At 49.2% G+C, this 12,540-nt stretch overlaps 1 protein-coding gene across 2 annotated transcripts; it reads left to right on the top strand.

Annotated features, from left to right (window-relative positions):
• The first annotated feature begins 909 nt into the window (after positions 1–909).
• prkag3b (protein kinase, AMP-activated, gamma 3b non-catalytic subunit) lies at positions 910–6,289 on the top strand. Of its 2 annotated transcripts, none has more exons than XM_058082378.2 (14): positions 910–1,049; positions 1,899–1,968; positions 2,028–2,176; positions 3,088–3,169; positions 3,338–3,396; positions 3,468–3,513; positions 3,591–3,645; positions 3,712–3,838; positions 4,666–4,831; positions 4,908–4,945; positions 5,023–5,169; positions 5,317–5,410; positions 5,575–5,741; positions 5,854–6,289. In XM_058082378.2, exons 1-13 carry the CDS (start codon positions 1,032–1,034, stop codon positions 5,604–5,606), a joined length of 1,083 nt encoding a protein of 360 aa, XP_057938361.2. In that variant the 5' UTR covers positions 910–1,031; the 3' UTR covers positions 5,607–5,741; positions 5,854–6,289. The 2 variants fall into 2 exon arrangements, with proteins under 2 accessions (XP_057938361.2, XP_057938355.2); XM_058082372.2 differs by having other exon boundaries at positions 5,473–5,741; positions 5,854–6,288.
• Positions 6,290–12,540: the final 6,251 nt, after the last annotated feature.

The following is a 12,540-nucleotide window of genomic DNA, read 5'->3' as shown; positions in this document are numbered from 1 at the left end:
CAGTCAATGAAATCTTTTCAGAATGTCACAGTATATGTAGGAATTCTTTTTTTGTGGTTCATGAACCGCCGCTCCACAATTCTGTCAGCACTCGTGCAGCCCCAGACCACCTCCACTGATGAACAGCTCTTCAGAATGGCACAGTATGTGTAGGAATTCTTTTTTTTACTGAACCACAGCTCCACAATTCCGGCAGCACTCGTGCAGCCCCAGACAACCACCACTGATGGAACAGCTCTTCAGAATGTCACAGTATGTGTTGGAATTCTTTTTTTTTTTTTTTTTACATTTTTTTATGAATAGCTGCTCCACAGTTGTGGCAGCACTCATGCAGCCCCAGACCACCACCAACACCTATGGTACAGCTCTTCCGAATGTCACAGTATGTCTTGGAATTATTATTTTTTATTTCATTTTTTTATGAATAGCCGCTCTACAGTTATGGCAGCACTCGTGCAGCCCCAGACCATGACATCACTACCACCAGTAAATGAACAGCTCTTCAGAATGTCACAGTGCGGGTAGGAATTCTTTTTAAACATGACATCACAATGATGGACACTAAAGCTATGCTAGTACACCAGCTGTACACTAGCTACTCTAAGTATATCCACGTTACTTTGCATATTGTTGACATGGAAATGCTAAAGCAGCCTAAAGCGGGGCTTTCTTGGATTTAAAGCAAAATTCCTTCAGTGCAATCCAATCCCTTGAAGGGCTGTCAAGCCTTGAGCGAGCCTGTAAGTGCTCCTAATGTGTTTGTGTCCTGCCTGTTTTTAGCTTAGCCCCCTCCCCTTTCCCTGTTCTCGCCTCCCCTTATTTTGCAGTGAATTCCGCAGACCTCCCAACCACTCCATCCAGATTTAGACCTCAGCCTTGCCCAGACTGTCGGGCTCGGTTGGCTCAATCTCTTCTTCTCCTTCACCAACCTGGGGAACTACCAACCTTCCAGATGTGTCTGGTGCACCGTGGGTCGAGGGTGTGAGGTGTGAGACGTTGGCACACTTGCAGACCAGCTAGACCGCCCAAACATGGACCATCTTGCAGAGGTGAGACTTTGTCTGGTTGGGCTGCTAGTTGTTGAGGTGTGCATAGACTGTTAGTGTTCCTGATCCCAAGAACCTCAATCAGTTCTTGCAAGAGTCGTCAAGGCAGAATCAAGTCTCCCATTGTAGAGGAGGCCAGATCCCAGTAAAATGCTCCACACTGATAAAAAGTACTGGTGGGTGTTTCCCACGCGGACCCCCACCGGGTCAAGAAGTGAAAGGTGCGGACTGGCATTTGAGACCCAGCTCAGCTTTTCATCACTGACAGCCGATCCTGGTCAGGTTGTCAGAGTTCGTAGTGACGGGGGGGGTGTTTGGACTTGCCCGGTTAATACCAGGCCCAAGAGGATCAAGGCACTGATCCTAGGATTCCTGTCCTGCTTGTGTACGCTGACACAATCAGGACAGCCAGTACTAGAGCTGCAGCACCGTGGAAGTCTGCCAAGACAGGTGGGGGGGCCCACGGGTTTTAGGACAATTCCAAGGGCCCCTGTCAGTTAGGGGGGTCCCAAAAATAGACATGTGGTGACAACAGCTGTCCAAGGGGGGACAAGTTTGGGCGTAAAAGCACAGCAAGCAAAACAGCGAATATGCCTGGCCTGGTGCAAGTTTGGAGTGGCCAATGAAGCTAACATGTTTTTGGAATGGGGGGGTAATGTGCAAACTCCACACAGAGAGGCCCGAGGGTGGAATCGAACTTGGGTCTCCCAGCTGTGTGGCCTGCATGCTAACCATTTCATCCACTAATTGTCACAGGCTGATCTCGCATCTCATTGGTTGATTGTTGCGTGTATTTAGTATGCAGGATGGTGTTTCTAATGATTTGGCCGAATGTGCTTGCCCCCCTCCCAGGTGGCATTATTTGAGATGGAGCTGGACGAGGACGAAGACGAGAGGGACAGTGCCTTCATGGCGACTGGAGGTAATGAAGACTTCAGGCTGGTTTCAAACCAGCACCCTCATCTGTGTGTTCTCTCCTAGCCGCTGGCGCCCCATCAACGGATGTCCAAGCGCCCCCTGCAGGCCTGGAGCGAGACGCCTTCATTTACATGAACTTCATGAAGCATCACAGCTGCTACGACGCCATTCCCACCAGCTCCAAGCTGGTCATCTTTGACACCACCCTGCAGGTGCTGGACGTCTAGGTTCTTGAGCCAGGACATCGGTGCTCTATCCGGGTCCTTGGTTCTCAGTCCATGCAACTGGACTGTATTGGCTTAAAAACTAGATAGGACAGATCTAGGCTGAGCTGAGCTGTCCCGTCCACGTTGTCTTAGAAGACGTTTGGCCTCTCATCCGAGCAGTCATTAGATAACAGTAATTAGATAGCACTAGTCTGACTAGATAGGACAGCTCTAGGTCAGTTCATGTTGTCTGAGAAGACATTTGGGCTCATCAGAACAGTCTTAATCTGGTCATGCTTAAAGACTAGATAGGACAGATCTCATCTGCTGATGTCTAGTCTGACTAGATAGGACAGCTCTATGCTGAGCTGAGCTGTCCTATCAGTTCATCTTGTCTGAGAAGACATTTGGGCTCATCAGGTCATGCTTAAAGACTAGATAGGACAGATCTTGTCTGCTGATGTTTAGTCTGACTAGATAGGACAGCTTTAGGCTGATTCTGAGCTGTCCAATCAGTTCATGTTTGATAAGACATTTGGGCTCATCAGGTCATGCTTAAAGACTAGATAGGACAGATCTCATCTGCTGATGTCTAGTCTGACTAGATAGGACAGCTCTAGGCTGATTCTGAGCTGTCCTATCAGTTCATGTTGTCTGAGAAGACATTAGACCTCATCAGTACAAGCTTCCTGAGGTCATGCTTAAAGACTAGATAGATGATGTGTAGTCTGACTAGATAGGACAGCTCTAGGCTGATTCTGAGCTGTCCTATCGGTTCATGTTGTCTGAGAAGACATTTGGCGTCATCAGTACAGGCTTCCTGAGGTCATGCTTAAAGACTAGATAGATGATGTGTAGTCTGACTAGATAGGACAGCTTGCAGGTATCGGATGTTGGCTTTGTGTGTTCCCGTGCAGGTAAAGAAGGCTTTCTTCGCCCTGGTGGCCAACGGCGTGAGAGCAGCACCGCTTTGGGACAGCAAGCGGAAGAGTTTTGTTGGTGAGACGCACTTTCCTCCTTTTGGAACATTTGGAAGGCACCTGGTAGGACGAGCTTCTGTAGAAATACTTCTTATCTTGGATCCATGATTGATCTTCTTAGAAGATATCAGCTTTCTTCTGGTGAGTTAGTTTGGAGTTAGTTGGTCTGCATGGTGTTTGTGTGCAGGTATGCTGACCATCACTGACTTCATCAACATTCTTCATCGCTACTACAAGTCTCCTCTGGTGAGCCGCCGGGTTTTGGGGGTTGGGAAAAACATGGCGGGTAGAATGATGAAGATGTTTGTGTCCTTCAGGTTCAGATCTACGAGCTGGAAGAACACAAGATCGAGACGTGGCGAGGCATGTACCCGCATGACGCAACTATGTCGTTGTAGCTTCCACTCTCATGTTGGCGTCTTTCTCCTTTCCGATGCCAGAGATCTATCTTCAGTACTCCACCGACCGCCTCATCAGCATCGCCCCGGGGGCCAGGTCAGGAGCCCCTCTCAAACCGAGTTATTGGGCGTGGCTTTCAGTGGCATGCTTTCATCCCCGCAGTCTCTTCGATGCCATTTACTCGCTGCTGAAGAACAAAATCCACCGACTTCCCGTTATCGACCCGGCGTCGGGAAACGTCCTGCACATCCTGACGCACAAACGCATCCTCAAGTTCCTGCACATATTTGTAAGCAAACACCATTGTGATGTTCCTCAGCGCTCCTGTGGGATTTCTCACGTTGTCGAAACAAGATCTTGGCCTCTCAGTCTGGCAGGTTTCATCACTTGACCCTCAAAGACTTGATAGGACAGCTCTCATCAAGGACTGTCCTATCAAGCTCAGAGGGGATGACAACTGGACTCCTCGGGTTGTCCCAAACAACATCTTGACCTCTCATTCCGGCAGGTTACATCACTTGACCCTCAAAGACTAGATAGGACAGCTCTTGATGAGAGCTGTCCTATCTAGCTCAGAGGGGGTGACAACTGTACTCCTCGGGTTGTCCCAAACAATGCTTGGCCTCTCATTCCGGCAGGTTTCATCACTTGACCCTCAAAGACTAGATAGGACAGCTCTTGAAGAGAGCTGTCCTATCTGGCTCAGAGGGGATGACAACTGGACTCCTCAGGTTATCCCAAATGAGATCTGACAGATCTCATTCTGGCAGGTTTCATCACTTGACCCTCAATGACTTGATAGGACAGCTCTTGATGAGAGATGTCCTATCTACATACCTCAGAGGGGATGACAGCTGGACCCCTCAGGTTGTCCCAAACAAGATCTTTGCCTCCCATTCTGGCAGGTTTCATCACTTGACCCTCAAAGACTCGATAGGACAGGAGCTTAGACTACAGCTGTCCTATCTAGTCTTTGGGGTGAAGTGATGGATCCTGCTGGCATGAGAGGCCAAAGGTCTTCCAGGGCAAGATGAACGGTCTAGGCATCCTGAGAGTACAATGACCTGGATGGATGACAATAAGCTGGTAGAGGTTCTTCTCCACCGCCTCCATCAGGGCTCCATGATTCCCAAGCCGTGGTTCCTGCAGAAGCAGATCCGTGAGCTGGCCATCGGTACCTTCAAAGAGATCGCGACGGTACAAGAATCGGCGTCGGTCTACGACGCTCTGAGCATCTTTGTGGAGCGTCGAGTGTCTGCTCTGCCTGTCGTCAACGAGCAAGGTGGTCTTCATGGTGTCTGCTGAGATGCGTGGTGGTCGTCTGCAGCCTCCGCTAATTAGTCTTCTTTCTTCCTCAGGTAAAGTGGTGGCGCTCTACTCCAGGTTCGACGTCATTGTAAGTGTCCACATCCTCCAGTGGCAGCGGCGACGGCCGGCGAGGCGACCGCGGCTCATTGTGTGTTTGCGTTGAAGAACCTGGCGGCCCAGAAGAACTACAACAACCTGAACATGACCATGAGGGAGGCGGTCTCCTCCCGAGCCTGCTGGAAGGAGGGCGTGCTCAAATGTTACCCCCACGAAACTCTAGAGGCCATCATCGACCGCATCGCCGGGGCTGAGGTTGGAAGCTTTTTCTTTTCCGAGAAAAGTCAGGGCGTCGTAAACGCAGAATAACCTGCCCGTTTAGGCGGCAAACTAGATGGCCTGAAGGAAACGTGAGCCCAAGTTGAGCAGTAACGCTGCATGCACGTGTGGTGGCTTGACCAGGTCCACCGTTTGGTGTTGGTGGACACGGAGGATGTGGTGAGAGGGATCGTGTCCCTGTCGGACCTCCTCCAGGCGCTGGTCCTCACCCCTGCAGGTATTGACGCACTGTGCCCCTAACGCCACCGCCTCCATATGTCGCCTTGCTTTCTCTCCCAGTCCCGCGGATGCGTGGCTGCCGACCCGCCCCTCATCCGCACGGACTCGCCACCGCCTTCCGCTCATCTCCTCTGCCGCACTTTTCCCATTCTCAAATATTAGCCGCCCCACAGCGGAAGCTAGCATGTTCTTAAGACGTCCGCACCGGCGCCCCCAAGCCGGGTGTCAGCGACGTGTGCTAAATCCTTTCAAACACGAGTCGTCCCCGTTGTCGAGGGGAAGCCTCCGCAGCGCTCCCCCAGGCAGCATCCTCATGCCCCCCCTTGCAGGTAAGCCCCCCACACCTTCTGGATTATCATCGTCTGGGTCCTGTGTTTTCTTTATTGGCTCACAAAGTTTTTTTATTCTAACTACCGCATTCATCCGTTTATTGTGATCAAGACATCTATCCGGGTGGCGGGTGGCGGGTGTCTTCGTCGGGGAGGTCCGGGCTCGCCAACATGCCTGGAACACCTCACCAGGCGTCCGGGAAGATGGATGCCCGAGCCACCTCTCCAGCAGCGGCTCTACTCTCCAATACGAACTGTTGTTTACGGTTGTTTGTTTACAATAAAAGGATTGTTGATGGACATCCTTCTCTCCATGTCTGCTAAAAGCTACACTATTTTATATCAAGGTGCAAACATCCCAATCTGTTGGAGTTCTTGAACAGGACCATGGAGGTGCATGAGCTTCTCATGCAGGTCAGAAAAGTTCTAGCATGCGTCTGGAAGAACAATTCAATATGTAAACAATTATATTTACTGTTCTCAATTCAAAAAAATCTGTTTTATGGAAGACTGGCTGGAATATTGTTTAAATAAAGGCTTAAAACCGAATGCTGGCCCTCAAAGGGGGGTGTTTGATGGCTAGAGGATGAAGGTGTTGGATCGGGTGACGTTTCAATCAAATATAGCATTCTAAAATTGAATTTAACAAGAAAACTAAAATACAAAATCAAGCTCTCTCACTGAACGTCAGTGATTGCGTCTTCGGCCAATCAGAGAACTCGGGTAGGCGGGTGTTTTGAGCACATAAGCAATGAGGATTGGCTAAGGTTTAGTACGATTTGTGTCTTCAGCCAATCAGAGAATTTAAGTGGGCGGGTGTTTACAGCACATACGCAATGAGGATTGGCTAAGTTTTAGAAAGGTTGTAGTTTCAGCCAATCAGAGAACTTGGGTGGGCGGGTGTTTAAGATCACATAAGCAGCGAGGATTAGTTAAGGTTTAGAACGTTGCGTCTTCAGCCAATCAGAGAACTTGTGTAGGCGGGTGTTTAAGAGCACATAAGCAACGAGGATTGGCTAAGGTTTAGAAAGGTTGCGTCTTCAGCCAATCAGAGAACTTGGGTGGGCGGGTGTTTAGAGCAAGTCCAAACAGCGTTTGCCAAATGGAGTACAGACACAACTTTAACCTCGTTGAAGTCAAAGGTAAAATGTACATTATGTCCCCGAAAAAAAACTTTGTCCACGTCTTGTGTGAGCAACTCAAACCCACAGAAAACCTGTCGACTGCAATAAATGCAAACCCCTGTAATAGTACCCGTCTTTGCTGTGGAGGGAATATTTACTTTTACTGGTGTCGTTACTTTTGTAGTGGAGTAGCTCAGTTACTTTTTTTTAGAAGTTACTAGTAACTATCACTATTTTTTTAATGTAACCTGCTCAACACAGCGTCTTTGGTGTTGTATGTTATTGTATTTACAACTGCTACCGGTAGAGGGTGCTATATACTCATGTTGAAGCCGTGTGCGGCTCCCGCTGGTCTGTGTTTGCAAGCCTGTTGGCATATTAGGAACTACAACAGGCAAGAGTCACAACAGTATTGGCTCAGGGAGAACCCGCCCATTGTGTTCTACGTCATGATTGGCTGTAGACCATTGTCAATCTCATTCGCAAACTGGCTAACTGTGTGAGCTGCTTGCTAACTGCAAATAAACAATACAGGCGGCTAAACCTGTTAAAACAATTGAAGCAGCTAAACCGGCTAAATGAATCTTCCTTCAAGGAACTAAGGACGAGGACAAGGACGCTGGCGGCAGGAGCAGCAAGAGCAGCTAGCATGGTGAGTCAATAGCTTGTACCAAGCATCCAAACTTTGTTGGAAATGTCATCAAATGTTAATGTTTGTCTGAGAAAGATGTTTAACGTCACTTGAGAATTGGGGGTTGGGGTTTCCAACTAGGGTTAGGGCTTCCAACTAGGGTTAGGGCTTCCAACTAGGGTTAGGGCTTCCAACTAGGGTTAGGGCTTCCAACTAGGGTTAGGGCTTCCAACTAGGGTTAGGGCTTCCAACTAGGGTTAGGGTTTCCAACTAGGGTTAGGGCTTCCAACTAGGGTTAGTGTTTCCCACGAGGGTTAGGGTTTCCAACTCGGGTTAAGGTTTCCAACTAGGGTTAGGGTTTCACACCAGGGTTTGAAATTGGGGGGGTTAGGGCTTCCAACTAGGGTTAGGGCTTCCAACTAGGGTTAGGGGTTTCAACTAGGGTTAGGGGTTTCAACTAGGGTTAGGGGTTTCAACTAGGGTTGGGGGTTTCAACTAGGGTTGGGGGTTTCAACTAGGGTTGGGGTTTCCAACTAGGGTTGGGGTTTCCAACTAGGGTTGGGGTTTTCAACTAGGGTTGGGGTTTCCAACTAGGGTTGGGGTTTCCAACTAGGGTTGGGGTTTCCAACTAGGGTTGGGGTTTCCAACTAGGGTTAGGGTTTTCAAGTAGGGTTAGGGTTTCCAACTAGGGTTGGGGTTTTCAACTAGGGTTGGGGTTTCCAACTAGGGTTGGGGTTTTCAACTAGGGTTGGGGTTTTCAACTAGGGTTGGGGTTTCCAACTAGGGTTGGGGTTTCCAACTAGGTTTGGGGTTTCCAACTAGGGTTGGGGTTTCCAATTAGGGTTGGGGTTTCCAACTAGGGTTAGGGTTTCGGTTACCAACTAGAGTTAGGGTTTCCCACTAGGGTTAGGGTTTCCAACTAGGGTTGGGGTTTCCAACTAGGGTTGGGGTTTCCAACTAGGGTTGGGGTTTCCAACTAGGGTTGGGGTTTCCCACTAGGGTTGGGGTTTCCAACTAGGGTTGGGGTTTCCAACTAGGGTTAGGGTTTCCAACTAGGGTTAGGGTTTCCCACTAGGGTTAGGGTTTCCAACTAGGGTTAGGGTTTCCAACTAGGGTTAGGGTTTCCCACTAGGGTTAGGGTTTCGGTTACCAACTAGAGTTAGGGTTTCCCACTAGGGTTAGGGTTTCCAACTAGGGTTGGGGTTTCCAACTAGGGTTGGGGTTTCCAACTAGGGTTGGGGTTTCCAACTAGGGTTGGGGTTTCCAACTAGGGTTGGGGTTTCCCACTAGGGTTGGGGTTTCCAACTAGGGTTGGGGTTTCCAACTAGGGTTGGGGTTTCCAACTAGGGTTGGGGTTTTCAACTAGGGTTAGGGTTTCCAACTAGGGTTAGGGTTTCCCACTAGGGTTAGGGTTTCCAACTAGGGTTAGGGTTTCCAACTAGGGTTGGGGTTTCCAACTAGGGTTGGGGTTTTCAACTAGGGTTAGGGTTTCCAACTAGGGTTAGGGTTTCCCACTAGGGTTAGGGTTTCCAACTAGGGTTAGGGTTTCCAACTAGGGTTAGGGTTTCCCACTAGGGTTAGGGTTTCGGTTACCAACTAGGGTTAGGGTTTCACACCAGGCCGCAGGCCGCCATCGTACGAGCCACAGCTTTGGTGATGGGCGTTCCGATTGGTGCCCACGAGGCAGCCCTCCCCATTCCCACCCAAGGGTGTCAGCGGCGCCGTAAATGAAAGTCGTGAAGGTGATGTGGCAATGATTTATTGATGTTAAAATGCTACACAAAGCACCGTCACGTGTTGGGGCTCCACAGGTACGTCGTCACTGACAAAAGGTTGCAGGGCGCCCCGCGACATGTTGGTGTGTTTCTTTGTCCCCCCCCCCCCCCACAACGTGATCACTGAGATCTTTTATGTATTAGCAAGAAGGAAAGAAGCACGTAGGACAAACCTGCCCACCGAAAACACCCGACCCCGTCCTTAGCGTGTCCACCTTCCCTCCCCGCGTGTTTTATCGCCTACACGTTAGAAGACTCAGCAGTATGGCACCGTTTCCAGGCTGTCGTCGTGTCCAGTGTGTTGTTCTGGTGATCAGCACTATTTACACGTCTTTTTCCCAAAACAAAAAGAACAACAAAGAAAGAGAGAAAGAAAAAAGGGACAAGTGTTGTTTGCCAAAACAGTGCATGGAGCTACAGTAGTGACGGCAAAACTACGGTATGTACACGCCTGTCATTGTCGATGCTGCATTTGGATGTATGTACACGACACGTCTTCACATCGTCAACAAGTCACATTAAATAGAGCAAACACTTCTGCTGTAGAAAAAAAAAAACAAGAGAGAGAAGGACGTCCATCTGAACGACACGTGTGTTTCACATAAAACAGACAACAAGAACGGTATTCATAGCACGAGTACTGACATGACAAATGGAAATCTCTTTTCAGCGTCTCCTCCTACTCCTCCTACTCCTCCTACTCCTCCTCTCGTCGCCTCGCAGCGTCACGGCCGTTTTCTTTCAAAACAACCACAAATAAAAGATTTGAAAGTAGGAATAAGAAACATTCACAACTGTGTCCGTCCTGCAGGGATCTCCACGGAATCCTCACATTTGGTTTTTCTCTTCCTCTTAAGCCCCGCCCACAAGTCGCTTGCTTGGTGAAACTAGGAGACGAGTGCGAAAACGCCAAGATTGATACAATCTTTGTAGTAGATGCCTGGTTTATACTGTGCCCCCCCTCCTTCCCCCCACCATCAGCTACAGTAATCCCTCGTTCATGGCCGTTAATTGGTTCCTGACCCGACTGGGATGAGGGAATGTCCGCATGTTAGGATTCCTTATTTAGAAACGGAATACTTTCTAAGTGACTCAAGATTTCCGATGATATCCCCGGACTTTTTGACGATCAAAAACAGCAAATGGCTACTTTGTTGACGTTTACAACCAATGTGACAGCCTCAGGATTTCTCCAATGTTTTGTTTTGTTTACAGCCGAGTTGAGCCATGAAGCCGGCGAGGGATTATTGTAGTATGGGCCAATGATTGTGGAGTATTATTATAATATTCATTTTTCATGGCAAATATTGCAACAGTGGCCTTTTCCCGCACAGGTATTGTTTTATAGCATAGCTGGATTGGGGGTTGTGGGGGGGGCATGCTGTCCTTCTCCAGACAGGAAAGTAGCTGAGACCCCTGCTGATTGCATCCAAGTACTGCACCCCATTTTCCATCCAGCCATTCATTTTCTATGCCGCTTATCCTCACTGGGGTTGGGGTATGCTGGAGCCTACCCCAGTTGTCTTAGCAGGAGAGGCGGGGTCCACCCTGGACCGGTGGCCAGCCAATCCCAGGGCACATATAGACAAACAACCATGCACACTCACATTCATACCTATGGACAATTTGGAGTGGCTAATGAAGCTAGCATGTTTTTGGAATGTGGGAGGAAACCGGAGTACCCAGAGTCCAACCCAGGTCTTTCCCTGTCCTGACCGCGTGGCCCCCAGTACTGCCCCCCCTTCTGCCTCTACGACCTCCAATCAGCGGTAACAATATTCCGAACAATAATCCCCCAACCAGCAACGACTCCGATCCCTGGGCAGCCATTGCGTCGGGAGGGGGCGGTCGCCCGGGGAGCGTGAAAATGCTTGCTAAAAGTGGTATAAAAATCTGTAATGATGAAGTTATCATCATGAACGGTAGCGTGTTTTATTGTTGTTTTTGTTTTAAAAAGGCAACATGAAGTCCTTGACCGTATCGTTTATCTTTAAAAGGGACTAAAAGAACATCAACCGAGCTTTCACCATGGCCGCAGTCTGACCCCAGATCAGATTATTCAGTCGGTTCTTGTGGAACCAATGGTGTCCAAATCAGAACAATCATCTTATTGCGTTCCACCTTGGTCGTGGTCTTTCAAGAAAATGCATGGTGATCCCCTTCATTCTTCAGTCCCCCTCCTCTACCCCCCCACGTCGGCCGCTTTAAATGCTTTCAAACGCTGGCTCCCCAGCCCTCCGACATGGGCCCCGAAATCAGTTAACGCTGATCCGCATCGTCAAAAACAAACATCTCTACGTGGTCATGGGGTACATTTCAACGGGGGGACGATGAAGGGAGCCACGCAACCATTGTACCCAAGTGCGTCGTGGGGACCGTCGCTTCGATCGATCGCTTCAGAAATCAACACAAAACAAAAGAAACAATCAGGGTTTGTTTGCCCCCCCCCTTCACCTCCGCGTCCGTGACTCCAGAGCTGCTCGGAATAAAGTGCAGGATTTTGTCCAAAGCCTCGTTTTTCTTTCCTAGAATCCCGTAGTTGACCAGCGCTCAACAAGGAAACGGCGTGAAGCGCTACATTCTTGTTGCGTGACGGAGCAAAGAAGACAAAAAGTGCGTCTTCACCGAAAACCATGCTCACTTTTGACGACTTGACGCAACGGTACCGCCGCTAAGATGTTTGTTGTTGGGTGGGACGTTTGGACCGTGACACGCTGGTGTAAATCCGGATACACGATCTAGTCAAGTAACTTCAAAAGTTCCAAATACGTAGTTAGCATGTCAAGCTAAGGGCGGCGTGCCACCAGGTCTTTGGGTTTTAGGCACCAGCAGCTCATCAGTAACCCTAAGTTTTGCAGTTCGAATCCTGCATCCTGCTTGTGTCCTTGCGACAAAGTGAGGATCTTTCTCCTTGAGAACGACCTTTCATCAAGTCATGACCTTTGTCGTTCAAAAATGCTTACCCCTCCGCTACTGTCCGATGACTGACTGTTGCAAACGTTACTGTCGTCGTGACTGCTCTTAGTTTTACCGTTTTTGTCCTTATTTTGTATTCACTTCCTGTGTTGCTCTGTTCCGTCTTCAGTTGCTTTCCATTATGTGGAATCTGGGCCGTCACTCAGCTTGGCACGGGAGCCGGGGTTTGTGGAACCTTGAAGAGGGTCGAGTCATTCTGTCACATTCCGGCTTGAGAGCTTTACGGTCCGACCCCAGGATGCAGAGATGACGACCCAATTGCAGGTCGAAATATATTTAACGTTGCTATGCAG

This window comes from Doryrhamphus excisus, linkage group LG12, assembly GCF_037039965.1.
Source record: "Doryrhamphus excisus strain RoL-2023G ecotype Guam linkage group LG12, RoL_Dexc_Guam_v1.1, whole genome shotgun sequence".
In the NCBI taxonomy this organism is placed as follows: domain Eukaryota; kingdom Metazoa; phylum Chordata; class Actinopteri; order Syngnathiformes; family Syngnathidae; genus Doryrhamphus; species Doryrhamphus excisus.
This window is presented reverse-complemented; position numbering and strand designations above follow the sequence as displayed.